Here is a 12,450-nt window from a genome sequence, read left to right as displayed (position 1 = left end):
ATACGCGGGATACATCTGTGTGCGAAATTGTAACAAAATAACTTAGTAAAACGTTTGATTATTTTTCCAAAAATTATTAATTCCACAGTTTGTTATCTATTACAGTTACTATTTCCAAATTTCTTACGAAATATATTGGCCTTATATTTTATATTAAAAACCAAAACAATTTTCTGGATATACAAACAGTTAGGCATACAAATAATCAAATAAAGTTACTAAACACAGTAACCTTTTTCTTTTTTTGCTTAATTCAGCCATTCAATCGATTCATTTTTTTCTCTGTAACTGTAATGTAATTAATTTTTCTGTATTGTATTATATCGATTTCAACATAAATACGAGTATTTCTTCATCTATTTTCTCCAGTACCTCATCATTTCTCTATGTAAATATCTATGGTATTAAATATCTTAAATATTTATGATTCAGAAGTACATAATCTACTCCGACTTTTTCCCCTACCTTTTTCCTGACTCACATCTTAAATACTTCCAATATGTTTTACATTTCTCCATCCTTAGATTTTCACATTTCTTACAAAGTATATTTCCTTTACTCTTCATGAGCTGTTTTAGAAGTAACTTCTTTTTATATAAAAATAATATTATTAAATAACTACTACAGCGGATACAAATCATCGTTTGTAGAGGGGGTGTTTTATTTCAATCAGCATCAATTACATCAGCAGTCGATCTTAACGAAACCTCATAATTCCCGTAATCTTCACAGTTTATTTGTGATGCTGAAAGACCCTATTTAAAATTCAGTTAAATATTTAGTTACTCTTACATGGAATTAAATAGATTCCTGTTAATAGTTGAGATTAAGTTAATAGAACTGTTTAAAGAATGACCGGCCTAAGACTAGACAAAGCCAGCTGGCAAATTATAATTAGATTGCAGCCTATTGTGAGGACTGATTGTTATGGTGAACTTCAAATGATGATGACGATCTTCCTTGAAGCAGGGTTCACTCCCAAAAATTGAAACTGACGAAATTTTTTCAACGTACTGTTAGAAAAGCCTCTTAACGTATTAGAGCAAAAATTAAAAACCGTACGACTTAAACATTTTTCGAAACAATATGTTAAATATAAACTTCGAAAAAAGTATTAGATCGACTCCAAACGACAATATATCCATTGTATGATTATCAAAATAAGGTCATTAAATTCATCAACTGCATTTCAGGTGTAGGAGTTCCTCGCTTGATTTAATGGTTTCAAAACGAAAAACGCGAAGGTAATGAATTTAAAGTAGAAAAAAATTCTGGGATTATCCAACAACCAAACTATTTGCTGGTTTGGATTACAGATAAATCATTCATAATATCACCGTTTTCGTTATTTAAGTTACAAAGGAAATTTTATATAATCAACTAAATGAAAACATTTTTCTAATACTAATAAAATACCAGGTGGTGTTAGGAAATTTTGTGCATTTTCATGCACTATCATTTTCATAAATGATTGCACAAATCATGTTCAAATGATTTTACTTATAATTCTTGTAATTACATCTTCCTAGACAATGTTATCAATATCTTTCTGAAGCGGATGACGCTTTACATACTTTAAATCTTGGCCAGACGTAAAAAATTTTAGGTAAGAGTCGATAAATAATTTTGCTCCTATGCACCGACAACAAACATAATAATATACACTCTATGTTTACGTTTTTTTTTTGGAAAAAGGGACTTCAAATTTATTTTTTTCTGGTTTTGTTGCTAATAAGTCGGGTCTCAGTTTACAAAAAAACTGAAATGAAAAACATTTCTTCAAATATAACTTCTGTTCTACCACATAATACTTTCTTTTAAATACTCGTACTTCTATATCCATTGCTATTCTTGTTTTTATTTCGTTTAATTATTCATACAGATCAGTAATTATTATTAAAAACTGAAGTCCTAAGAAGAAATTCTGTTTTTTTATGTTTTTTTAATTAAATTACTAAAATTTCATTCGCTTTTAATAAAATTTCATATGACTTTTTTTTGGCCAAAATCAGTTTTTCCCGTACTTTCATAATTATAAATTAAACTTTTATATCAAAAGATTAGGGTGCATGTATTAGAGAATACATTTGTATTAGAGAATATCTCTAATATTGTATAAATCAGAGCAGATGTATAATTTTTTTTAAACTGGATTTAAATTTATATTTTGTAGATGATTTAATTTTGCTTCTTCCAAATTGTCCCTTTTATGATGTTTCTGTTATCTTAATTGCTTATCTTATTATTTATATTATTACTATAACATTATCAACAATATATAACGGCTAGACTATCTTAAATCAAAAAGCTGGTGACATGAAATAAATAAATTACGTAACAGTCTTTCAGATATATGAAAAAATTTCATGCAACCTCCTCCATCTACTCTTCTCACTCAGTTTTGTTCATTTAGTTCATTCCCCCTCCTAATACCCCACTCTTGATGTTGATTATTATCTTAGCTGTCGGTAGTACAGGTACCTCCACCGAGAACAGACTGACAGTGCCGCGATGTATATTTGTGTTTCTTAACAAACGTGGATTGTTATATTAATTCAAAAAATGAACATTCGGTAAATCATTTCGCTCAGAATAAATTCTTCCAAGACATCTTTAAATCAACATACGCAACAATATGCTGTAAGTACTTTTTTTTAAATTATAATTATTTTATTGATCATTTAAACAATTCGTTCCCTTCTGATCTGTAGTGATAATTAAATTTCAAAATAATTATTATTCGTAAGACTTTTAAGTTTTTATTTCATTTATTTTATAATATTTCTTTTTTCTTTACAATTTTTTATTACTGCACAACTTTACATTATGATATTAGGTAATATTAGATGTCATCTACCAAACAAATACTTATTTTTTTAAGATTTTGCCCAAACTTCAAAAATGTTCCGTTTAAAAAATAATAATATTTAATATTAATTACTATTATTATATAAATCTATTTTATTTTTTAAAAAAATAATAAAATAAAATGTATAAATAAATCACGTAACTGATCTGTGTTTTAAAGAAACAATTTATATCAGAACCAAGTTTATTTATATTATTTTCAAATATAAAAAACAAGTTTTTTTTAAATATTGTATACTCTGATCTATGCTTGAGTAATTAATTAATTGTATGAACACTTTTAATTCATTATTTTTAATTTACTACAGGATACATCCAAATAAACTACTTTATTATGATTTTGAATTAATCCATTTTTATTTTCGTTATAAGCTTCGACTTTTATTTAAATAAATTTTTAAACAATTTAATTTATCGCAATTTATTTTAGAATATCCTTCTTTTTATTCCTTCATAGACAGAAAAAATTTATGCACCAAACTTTTAAACTATTACGTTATTTTCATTTGCAGCATCGTATAAATTAAATAAAAAGTTAAATTAAACGGCAAAAACGTGTATTACTCGTGCTGTAATTAAATTCATGATTTCATGGGCTTATGATTAATTGAATTAGCTAAAACTGACATTTATTTTTATTTATTTTGCACAGTTTTTATTTATTTATAAAGATAAATTTTTATTTACTTTCTGCTTATTTTTTTGTCCTTTTCTTAAGGTTGAACGCTTTATCAGAAAACTCTGCTTTCGTAGAAAAAATGTTATACATTCTAAATTAAATAAATATGCAAAAAAAAACTAAAAATATGTAACTTGATAAACGATTAGTTAATTTTTATTTTTTCAATTTATTATATAATTAAATATAAAATGATTATGTAGTTTTTTACTTCAAACTGTTTTAAATCTCTCAAATTACCTGACAAGATGGTATCTAATGATAATTACAAATTTTTTACATTTTTTTCCTTTTTTTCTGTGTAAGTTTACATGTTTATAGTTTCTTTTTGTTCTATAATTAGTATATTTACAATCGGCGCCATAAGTGGAACCATAAGTAAATCGTTTGATAATAAGGACATGATATGGGGTTCTTAAGGACTCCAATAATAAGTCAATTCATAACAAACGTTAGCAGTAAGCAATGTTCTTGAACTTCATTATAAAAGAATATATCTACCAATACTTCATTTTTAATAAAAACAAACGTTAAATAACCAATAAACAAATAAATAGTCAATTAAAACAAACAAATAATCAAGCGAAGGCTGCTAGTCGATAGACACTAACAATGTAACGATTTGCAATAACAAAATAACTTGCATCTACAAGCAGAAAAATAGAGAAGAAAAGAAAAATAACGTCACTAAATTTGGATGTAGTAACTGCAAACTTGGACCTTATCTGCGCATGGCAAAAAAAAATGGAGGATTAAATTTAATCAGGATAAATCGAAGCACGCCACATTCGCCATGAGAAGGGGTATTGTCCCACTGTGAATACAGACGATATCTTGGTCCCAAAAAAAGTGTAAGGCACCTAGGACTGCACCTACATTGGAATTTAATTCCAAACTCATTCAGTAGCCCTTAAATCAAGCATATGGAGACGTTTCAACCTTCGGACGTCCCCGGTATCATCAACCAGATTGATCGCTAAGTGGTTGGCGTGATTTTCTAGACACTGTTGGTATTTAACACTCTTTTTTCTTTTTTTCTTTTTCTTTTTCCTGTTTAGCCTCTGGTAACTACCGTTTAGATAATTCTTCAGAGGATGAATGAGGATGATATGTATGAGTGTAAATGAAGTGTAGTCTTGTACATTCTCAGTTCGACCATTCCTGAGATGTGTGGTTAATTGGGTATTTAACACTCTGCTGCCTCACAACCTCACGAACCGTCGGAAGCTCCAGATATTCGTGAATTTCATCATTCCGTGTGGACCATGGTGCCTCTGTAATTGTTCTCGTTACCTTGTTTTGGAAGTGTTGCAAATCTGCGTTACTCTTATTTGTCCCCCACAATTCCACACCATAAGTCCAGATTGGTAGTAGGTTAGCTTTGTAAATAAGAACTTTATTGGACAAAGTGAGATGTGAGTTTCTCCGCAGCAGCCAATGCAGTTCTCTGTACTTCGCGTTCAGTTGTTCTCTTTTCACCCTCACGTGATACTTCCAGTTCAAACGCCAATATAGATGCACTCCTAGGTGCCTCACACTCTCTTTTTGTGGGATCAAGACACCGCCCATAGTCGCATTGGGACAGTATCCCTTCTCATGGCGAATGTGGCATGCTTCGATTTATACTGATTAACTTTAATCCTCAATTTTTTTTGTCATGCGCAGATAAGGTCTAACGTCGTCTGCAGCTCTTGCGAGGCTATTTCATGGTGTTCGTTAAGGATAAATATATTACTGGCAAATATGGTGACGGCACAGCCTTCCAGGGTTGGAAGGTCCGTAATGAATATTGGATACAGCAGGACCCAGTACAGAGCCCTGAGAGGGACACCCAACCTAACGTCAAGGAATCTCGATAACTCATCATTACATCATATCTGAGAGAAACGTCCCTCAAGACAGGCTAGTAGGGTTAAGAAAGTTTTAATTTTAATTTACAGACCAAACAGGCAACCATACCTTGTGAAAATCCTGTTAGATGTTTAAAAATGCCGCCGAACAGAATTTTGTTCCCTCCAGACGTCTACTGATGATCTTGGCAACTCTTTGGGGTTGTTTAATGGTGGAGTGACCGTACCTGAACCTACATTGGTGATTTGGAATTACTTCCTCACTCCAGCAAGATATGACCGATAATATGAGGCTAATTGGTCTGTAAGAAGAAACCTCGTGCGCAGGCTTCCCTGATTTCAAGATCATTAACACCTTACATTCCGCTGGGAAGTAAGAAGTCCGTAGGATAGGGTTATTCTTATATGATGCCTTAATTCCTCTTACGTGATGCCTTTAAGGGACAACTTAACAAGCATTTTTTCTCACTAAATAAAAACCCGGAGCTTTCTTCAGTCGCCTTCCCTGGTTGATTAACTTCATACCTCCATTGTCGAGATTAGTTTAATCGGAAAGCTGTCTGGCATTAGTTTCTTTAAGAAGCTTTTAATATCCTCGCCACTAGAACTCTTCTCATCTTGTGGTTGAAAAGATTTGCCTAAGTTTGAAGCAAATAGATCGGCTTTCCATTTGCTATTCCTCACCCATGATCCAATATATCCCTGTTGTGCAGGTAGCGTCGTTGTGGATCGTCGTAGCTTCTTCGTGGCCTTCTATAAGGTGCATACCTCTGATAATCTTCAACAAACTCCTCAGCCTCCGCGCAGCGCTATTAAATAGTGTTCTGTCTTCATCCCCATGAACCGTTGCCAATTTCGTCTTAGAAGCCAATTAGCCATTACGCGCTTTGAGCCAATTAGATCTATCAATTCTCTCGGATAGGTATTATCTCTGGACAAATATACGTCCTCTGGTGTAGACTGCTATGCACCTTCTTGCAAGACCGACATTAAAAAGTACGTTGCTTAATCAATATCCTTCGGAATATTGAGCGGAATGGGTCAATCAGTTTCTCCTCGGTCCAATAATCATAAAGATTCAATATTTTTGTTTTATATGGAGGATCTTTCTCTTCTCAACACCGTCGTATTCACTGTCAGTAGAACAGGTCATAGTAGATTTTTAATACAGCTCCTCAACATCCTTCTTCTGTTAACTATCAACCGCAAACCCCCACAACTGGTCTTTCGCATTCCAGTTGCCCTACAGCTAGCGGATTTGACTCTTGAAGCAAGCTGTGAGTTCCGATTTGCCTTATGCCTTTGTATCTTTCTAATACATTTTGGTACACTCTGTAAACCCGATAGTTTGCCGCATGGTCGGATTGGCACAAAGCACAGGTTGCAGAGATGCTCCTGTTCTTCCTGGGACAATCGGCTGTTCGGTGACCTTCCCACACTTAACACAGTGAAAAGACCTCATGAAATTGTTTTTCGTGTGTCTGTACCGTTGGTATCTCGTGCAATGTTCAAGGCTGTTGATTTCCCCGGTGCTTCAAAGGACAGGCTGCAGTTCACTATGTATTTTAACTCAAATATACTTTTATTGTTTTCCTGCGGCTCAAGGTTCACGAAAAAATGTTGATGTTGGCTCTTTGGTTAATTTGTGGTATGAATTTTCTATATCCCTCTCCCTATGCCCGTGGTCTTTCATTTCTTTCCTGATCATCTCCAGTGGGATCGAGTGGTGCATTTTTCTAATCGCAACACGAAAGATTCGTTGATAAAACTAGATATTCTTTTTAACTATTACTCGTGCTATTCGACGAACATAGTTGGACTTAGTTTAATGATTCTTACTTATTCCATATGCATAACAATTTAAATATTTATTATTGCAATTATTACTATTTACTTGAGAAACATTGAACAAACTAATAATTGTAGTTCGTATTTTTTTTTAATAAAACTTTTTCTAGTAACAGTACAATTTTTATGTCTGTTATTAATTATTTTACATTTCGTTTTTTGTTGTTTTTTTTTAAATATTTTATTCTAGTTAAAAATAGAAAACAACCAACAACCTATTTTTTTTTAGTGTTGCAGTTGCTTTTAGAAAGCATTTTATTATTCAATTGTTCTTCTTTTATAAAGTAGAAAAGTGTAGCAGTTTAAGCAGATATAAGTACTGTACTTCAGTTAAGATAAGAAAGAAAACGTTTAATAAAAAAGATTATTCGTAAAAGATTTGGTTGTAGCTGAATCGGTAGAAAAATTAAAAAGAAAAGTTATTCAATAAATAGCATTTTACTAACAAAATATTTTACTCAAATATCAGTATAGTTTTGTGTAAACTGCATCTATAAAAAATTGTGAACAAGTTATTTTAATAAAGCAAAAAAAAAAAACAGATCTTCCGGATTGCTAGAGTTAAACTAGACCTTATTAGCTAGAAAAAAGTAAAGATTCCAAAAAATAAATTTCATGTAAATCACATAATATTAAGAATAGCATCCTATAATTTTTTTCATATAATTACCGTACAAACCCACCGGGTTAGTCTAGTGATTAAACCTGTCATAGTAAAATTAGCTGATTTTTGGAAGACAAGAATCTAAGGTTCGAGTCCTTGTAAAGATACTTTTGTATGGATTTGAATGCTAGACTGTGGATACGGGTGTTCTTTGGTTGGGTTTCAATTAACCACGCGTCTCAGAAGGGTGGACCTGAATTTGTTCCCGACTACATGTTTACCGGTATATTTATACTTATAATGCAGCTTAGGCAAGCCCGTAGAGGTAGGTAATTGCATTTGCCTACATCCACCCACCCACAAACACACACACACCCGGCAATAGCTGGAAAATTGGTTGGAGAAAAAAAAATTATTGTAAAAAAAATAATAACTCTAATGTAGAAAATAACGTTAGTGATAAGCTAATAAAATATCATTATAATACTGTATTGAATTGTACAAGTATAAATGAAAAAATAATTTATTTGTACATGACAAATAAAAAACGTATAGTAAAAATAAATATACTAATTAATAATGTGTAATGTTTAAAATGACAACATACTAATTCCGTAATACTAAGTTCATAAAATTAGAATAAATTATTTTAATTAAGCTATACAAAACAATCTTTAAAAAATTCTTTAGTTAATTAGTTAAGCCTTTTAATTTAAAAAAATATATATGTATATATATTTTATAAAATCATTTTAAAAATAATCATTAATAATAAATTGTAATAGATATTATGAATTTAAAGAAAAGTTTAAATAATTTTTTTATTAAAAGTAGTTATAAAAATATTGTTCAACTTTTATAAAGCTTATATATAGGACAATCTTAAATAATAAAAAATCGGGTGGGGCTGTGTCAGGGCGCACGCAATTGGTTTAACGTGAAACGTTACAGACCTTGGAGTTCCTCCGAGCGACAGACCGACTAACTTATCTGTAGAGTTACATGGGAGAGCCACCATCGTATTTTTTGAACAAAACAGAAAGTCTCTATGAAAATTTTATTTCCTTCATTTGCCCAACTCTACAGATAAATTGGTCGGTCTGAATGTCAGCGAGTCACTGTTAGTGTACCGGATTGAAATAAAAACGAGACATTGACTGCGACCAAATTTAATTTTTTAACATTAAAAAGATACTAAATGGTACATGATATTTATTTCGACTAATATTCGACGACAATTTTGTTACAAACGCTGCAAGACAGACCAGACGGATTGTTTTCAAATACCGTTTTGAAGGGTTTGTCCGCTGCACACCAATTGTCCTGAATCGCATCAATTCGACTGATGTTGATATCTATCAGCCCGCGGACGTCTTCGACAGATGTATGGATCTTATCTTCACTTGTTATGTACATATTAGTTCGAATACAGCAGCGGTAGAGGTGCTCGCGCCGTTGGCGTCGTTCAGAGCGTGCCGTGCCAGCATTGCGACGCTCCCAAACAGTCTCGCACGCTCGGCACCCGACATTAAGGTACCTGTGCGTGGCCCATAACCTTCTGTTTCCAACGAACGATATGCGTAATTTATATCTCCGGCTGGCTTTTACGCGGGCCGAGGCGGACAAATTGATTTATATACTTTTTTACATGTTTACTTAAATTTGTTACACATAAATATTGTCCAAAATCCACTTATTATTACTTTAATCGATCTATCTCAACAAACTGTAAATAAACACACGAATCACCGCGCTATCATGTCTAAATTGTGAGCTACACTGAATGGAGATGAGCGAGAGCGCCAGTTTTGGCCGATCTGCGCTGTGCCCCCTCCCACCCAACCCGCTCACCAGTGACGCAAACTCAAATAGGTATCGGCGAGTTGACCATGTAAGTTTTAAAATGACACCGCATTTACGTCTCTGAGACTAATATTAAGGGAGTTAAGACAGGACGTTACAGACCTTTTCGTTGCGCTACAAATTTCTTTTATGGTACCCGTATGTATCGGTGTGATTTTAAAGAGGTTTCACGTCAAAAATGTATCACGTTTTATTATTACTAATAAATACATAATTTACATAAAATAATTTATATAATAAATGTATTAGTAATAATGCAATGTATCAAATTCTGTTTGAAAACACTAACATCTCCGTGAATAGTATTTGAATATTAAATTAATCCAAATTTTAAACACAGGGAAAGTAGCGCAATTATCAATGAAAAATAATATTTTATTGTTAAAAATTATGCTTTTAAGTAGTTATAGCCCAAAAATAAACTACCGTAATTAGTATATATTAATACATATAGTGTAGCATTGGCAGTGAATTAATCGTAGGATTGATGTGTAAACAAAGTACGAAAAAAAATCGTAACAGCAAATGAGCAACAATAGTTATAGTCCATCATGTGTAGGCATGTTGTTTACATAAATATAAACAACTTTAAAAATACCAATTGTTAAAGAAAATACAGAAATTTTTGTTTTTATGATGGTTAACAGGCGGATTTGTCACAGTTTAGAATAATAAAAATAATCATTTCTGGTTGCTGAACTCATTACCAAAGGTGGTGAGTTTACAGAAAGTGGTTATAGTTTAAGTCCTTATCTTTCTATTAGCACTGAAAACAGCTACGAGTAGTTACATTAAACAGTTTATTTCATGTAACAAAGGTCCTGAGATGGACCCTAAGGGACTCCGGAATCTATGTGAACTATATGACTCAGTTTTTTACCAACTTTTACTCAGAGATCGCGGTAAGATAATTAGCTCTGAAGCTATCAGCACACATCCACCAACCAGGATTTCTTTAAGCTTTCTCAGTAATACTAATGAGAAAGGATATTGAATGTTTTAGAAAAATCAATAAGCAAAATTAAAATATGGTTTCCCTTATCTAAATTCGCTTTTATATAATTAGATAAATCTGAAAAGAGTTTATTTACAGCCAGAGCCTTCATGAACCCCAAACTGACTCCTTCTAAGAAACCTTATTCTCTTCAACACATTTATATAATTCTGTTTATGTACGTACCTTCAAAACTTTTACCCAGAACCGAAAAAATAGAAAAATCTGCCTGTAGTCAAACTACAGGCCGAAAACCTGATTAATAAATTGGGCGAACTAAAACAGTTTTTATAATATAGGGATAAATATTGGAAAAAATGATTAATAATCGACTCGTCTGGGTTTTGGAAAAAGAAAACCTGATACCACCGTATCAAACAGGTTTTCGGCAATACCATTCTACCACTGATCAAATGATCAGCTTAGAGGACATTATATATAACAGCTTTATTACAAGGAAACATTGTGTCGGAGTCTTCTTTGATCTTCAGAAGGCTCTCGATATGACCTGGCGTCATGGTATAATGCTCCAGATACATGGATGGGGCATTCGTGGCAATCTGCCCATACTGCTCAGCAACTATATGAATGACCGTACCTTCCAAGTACGCGTCAACAATGAATATTCATGTGAAAGAATCTTGGAAAATGGCATACCGCAGGGTTCGCCGTTGAGCGGTACCTTGTTTATCATTGCCATTAATAAATTGATATTAGCCATTCCAGTAGAAATCAGCAAAAGCGTCTATGTTGATGATCTGGCAATCATGTATGCCCGCAACAAGACTCCTATGGTGAGGTACAAATTGCAACGAGCGATCAATGCTCTAAATGAAGTTGCAAGGAATAATGGATTCCAATTCTCACCAGAAAAAACGTGCTGTGTACACTTTTGTAGGAAGAGAATTCCTCATCAAAGTCCTGCGTTGACAATTGATGATAATCCAATACAATATAAAGACAGCGTAAGGTATTTAGGACTAGTATTGGATAAATCCCTTACATGGGGATTACATATACAGGACTTGAGTGATAGATGCAAAAGAGCCCTAAACATTATAAAATGTTTATCGAACTTAAATTGGGGCTCAGAAAAAGAGACATTATTGAGATTGTATAAAGCATTGGTTCAATCTAAACTAGATTACGGATGTATCGTATATTCATCCGCTAGAAAGTCGCACTTAAGAAAGTTAGACGTAGTTCATAACAGCGGAATAAGATACGCAACAGGCGCTTTCCGCACAAGTCCGGCGGCTAGTCTGATGTCCGAAGCCGGAATAATGCCACTACATTATAGAAGAGAGATCCTTTTGCTAAGATATGCAGCAAATGTATGGGCTTTCCCTGCTCATATAAATAATAAATTGTTTACGAATCATCTTATGGCTGCAGTATATGAACATCATGCTACCTATTCCAGACCAGCCGGAATTAGGTATCACGAATTAAGAAGAAAATATGAAATTGCTTTACCAGAGACACTAGCGATTTCTACTAGAGAAATACCACCATGTCTTTTGCCAGCGGTTAAAACAAGTTTGGATCTCTCTCAAGGAGAAATAAAAAAGAAACCAGCAATGATCATCCAGCAGGAATTTTTAGCAACCGTCCGTAGTTACGAAGAACATATTAGAAATTATACTGACGGTTCTAAAACCGAACATGGTGTTGGATGCTCGATATATGTAAATGAAGAAGCCCACTTTTGGAAACTGCCAGATGTGGCCAGTGTCTACACGGC

At 32.9% G+C, this 12,450-nt stretch overlaps 1 protein-coding gene across 1 annotated transcript in view; it reads left to right on the top strand.

Moving 5' to 3' along the window:
• Nucleotides 1-2,450: 2,450 nt before the first annotated feature.
• The window catches only part of LOC142320585 (facilitated trehalose transporter Tret1-like), a 116,068-nt gene continuing 106,068 nt past the window's right edge, over nt 2,451-12,450 (top strand). The window contains exon 1 of the mRNA XM_075358546.1: nt 2,451-2,640. Within this exon, the coding sequence (XP_075214661.1) occupies nt 2,636-2,640 (5 nt within the window). The 5' untranslated portion in view covers nt 2,451-2,635. The remainder of the gene's footprint in view (nt 2,641-12,450) is intronic.

The sequence above is a fragment of the Lycorma delicatula genome, chromosome 2 (genome assembly GCF_047948215.1).
Source record: "Lycorma delicatula isolate Av1 chromosome 2, ASM4794821v1, whole genome shotgun sequence".
Classification (NCBI taxonomy): Eukaryota; Metazoa; Arthropoda; class Insecta; order Hemiptera; family Fulgoridae; genus Lycorma; species Lycorma delicatula.
This window is presented reverse-complemented; position numbering and strand designations above follow the sequence as displayed.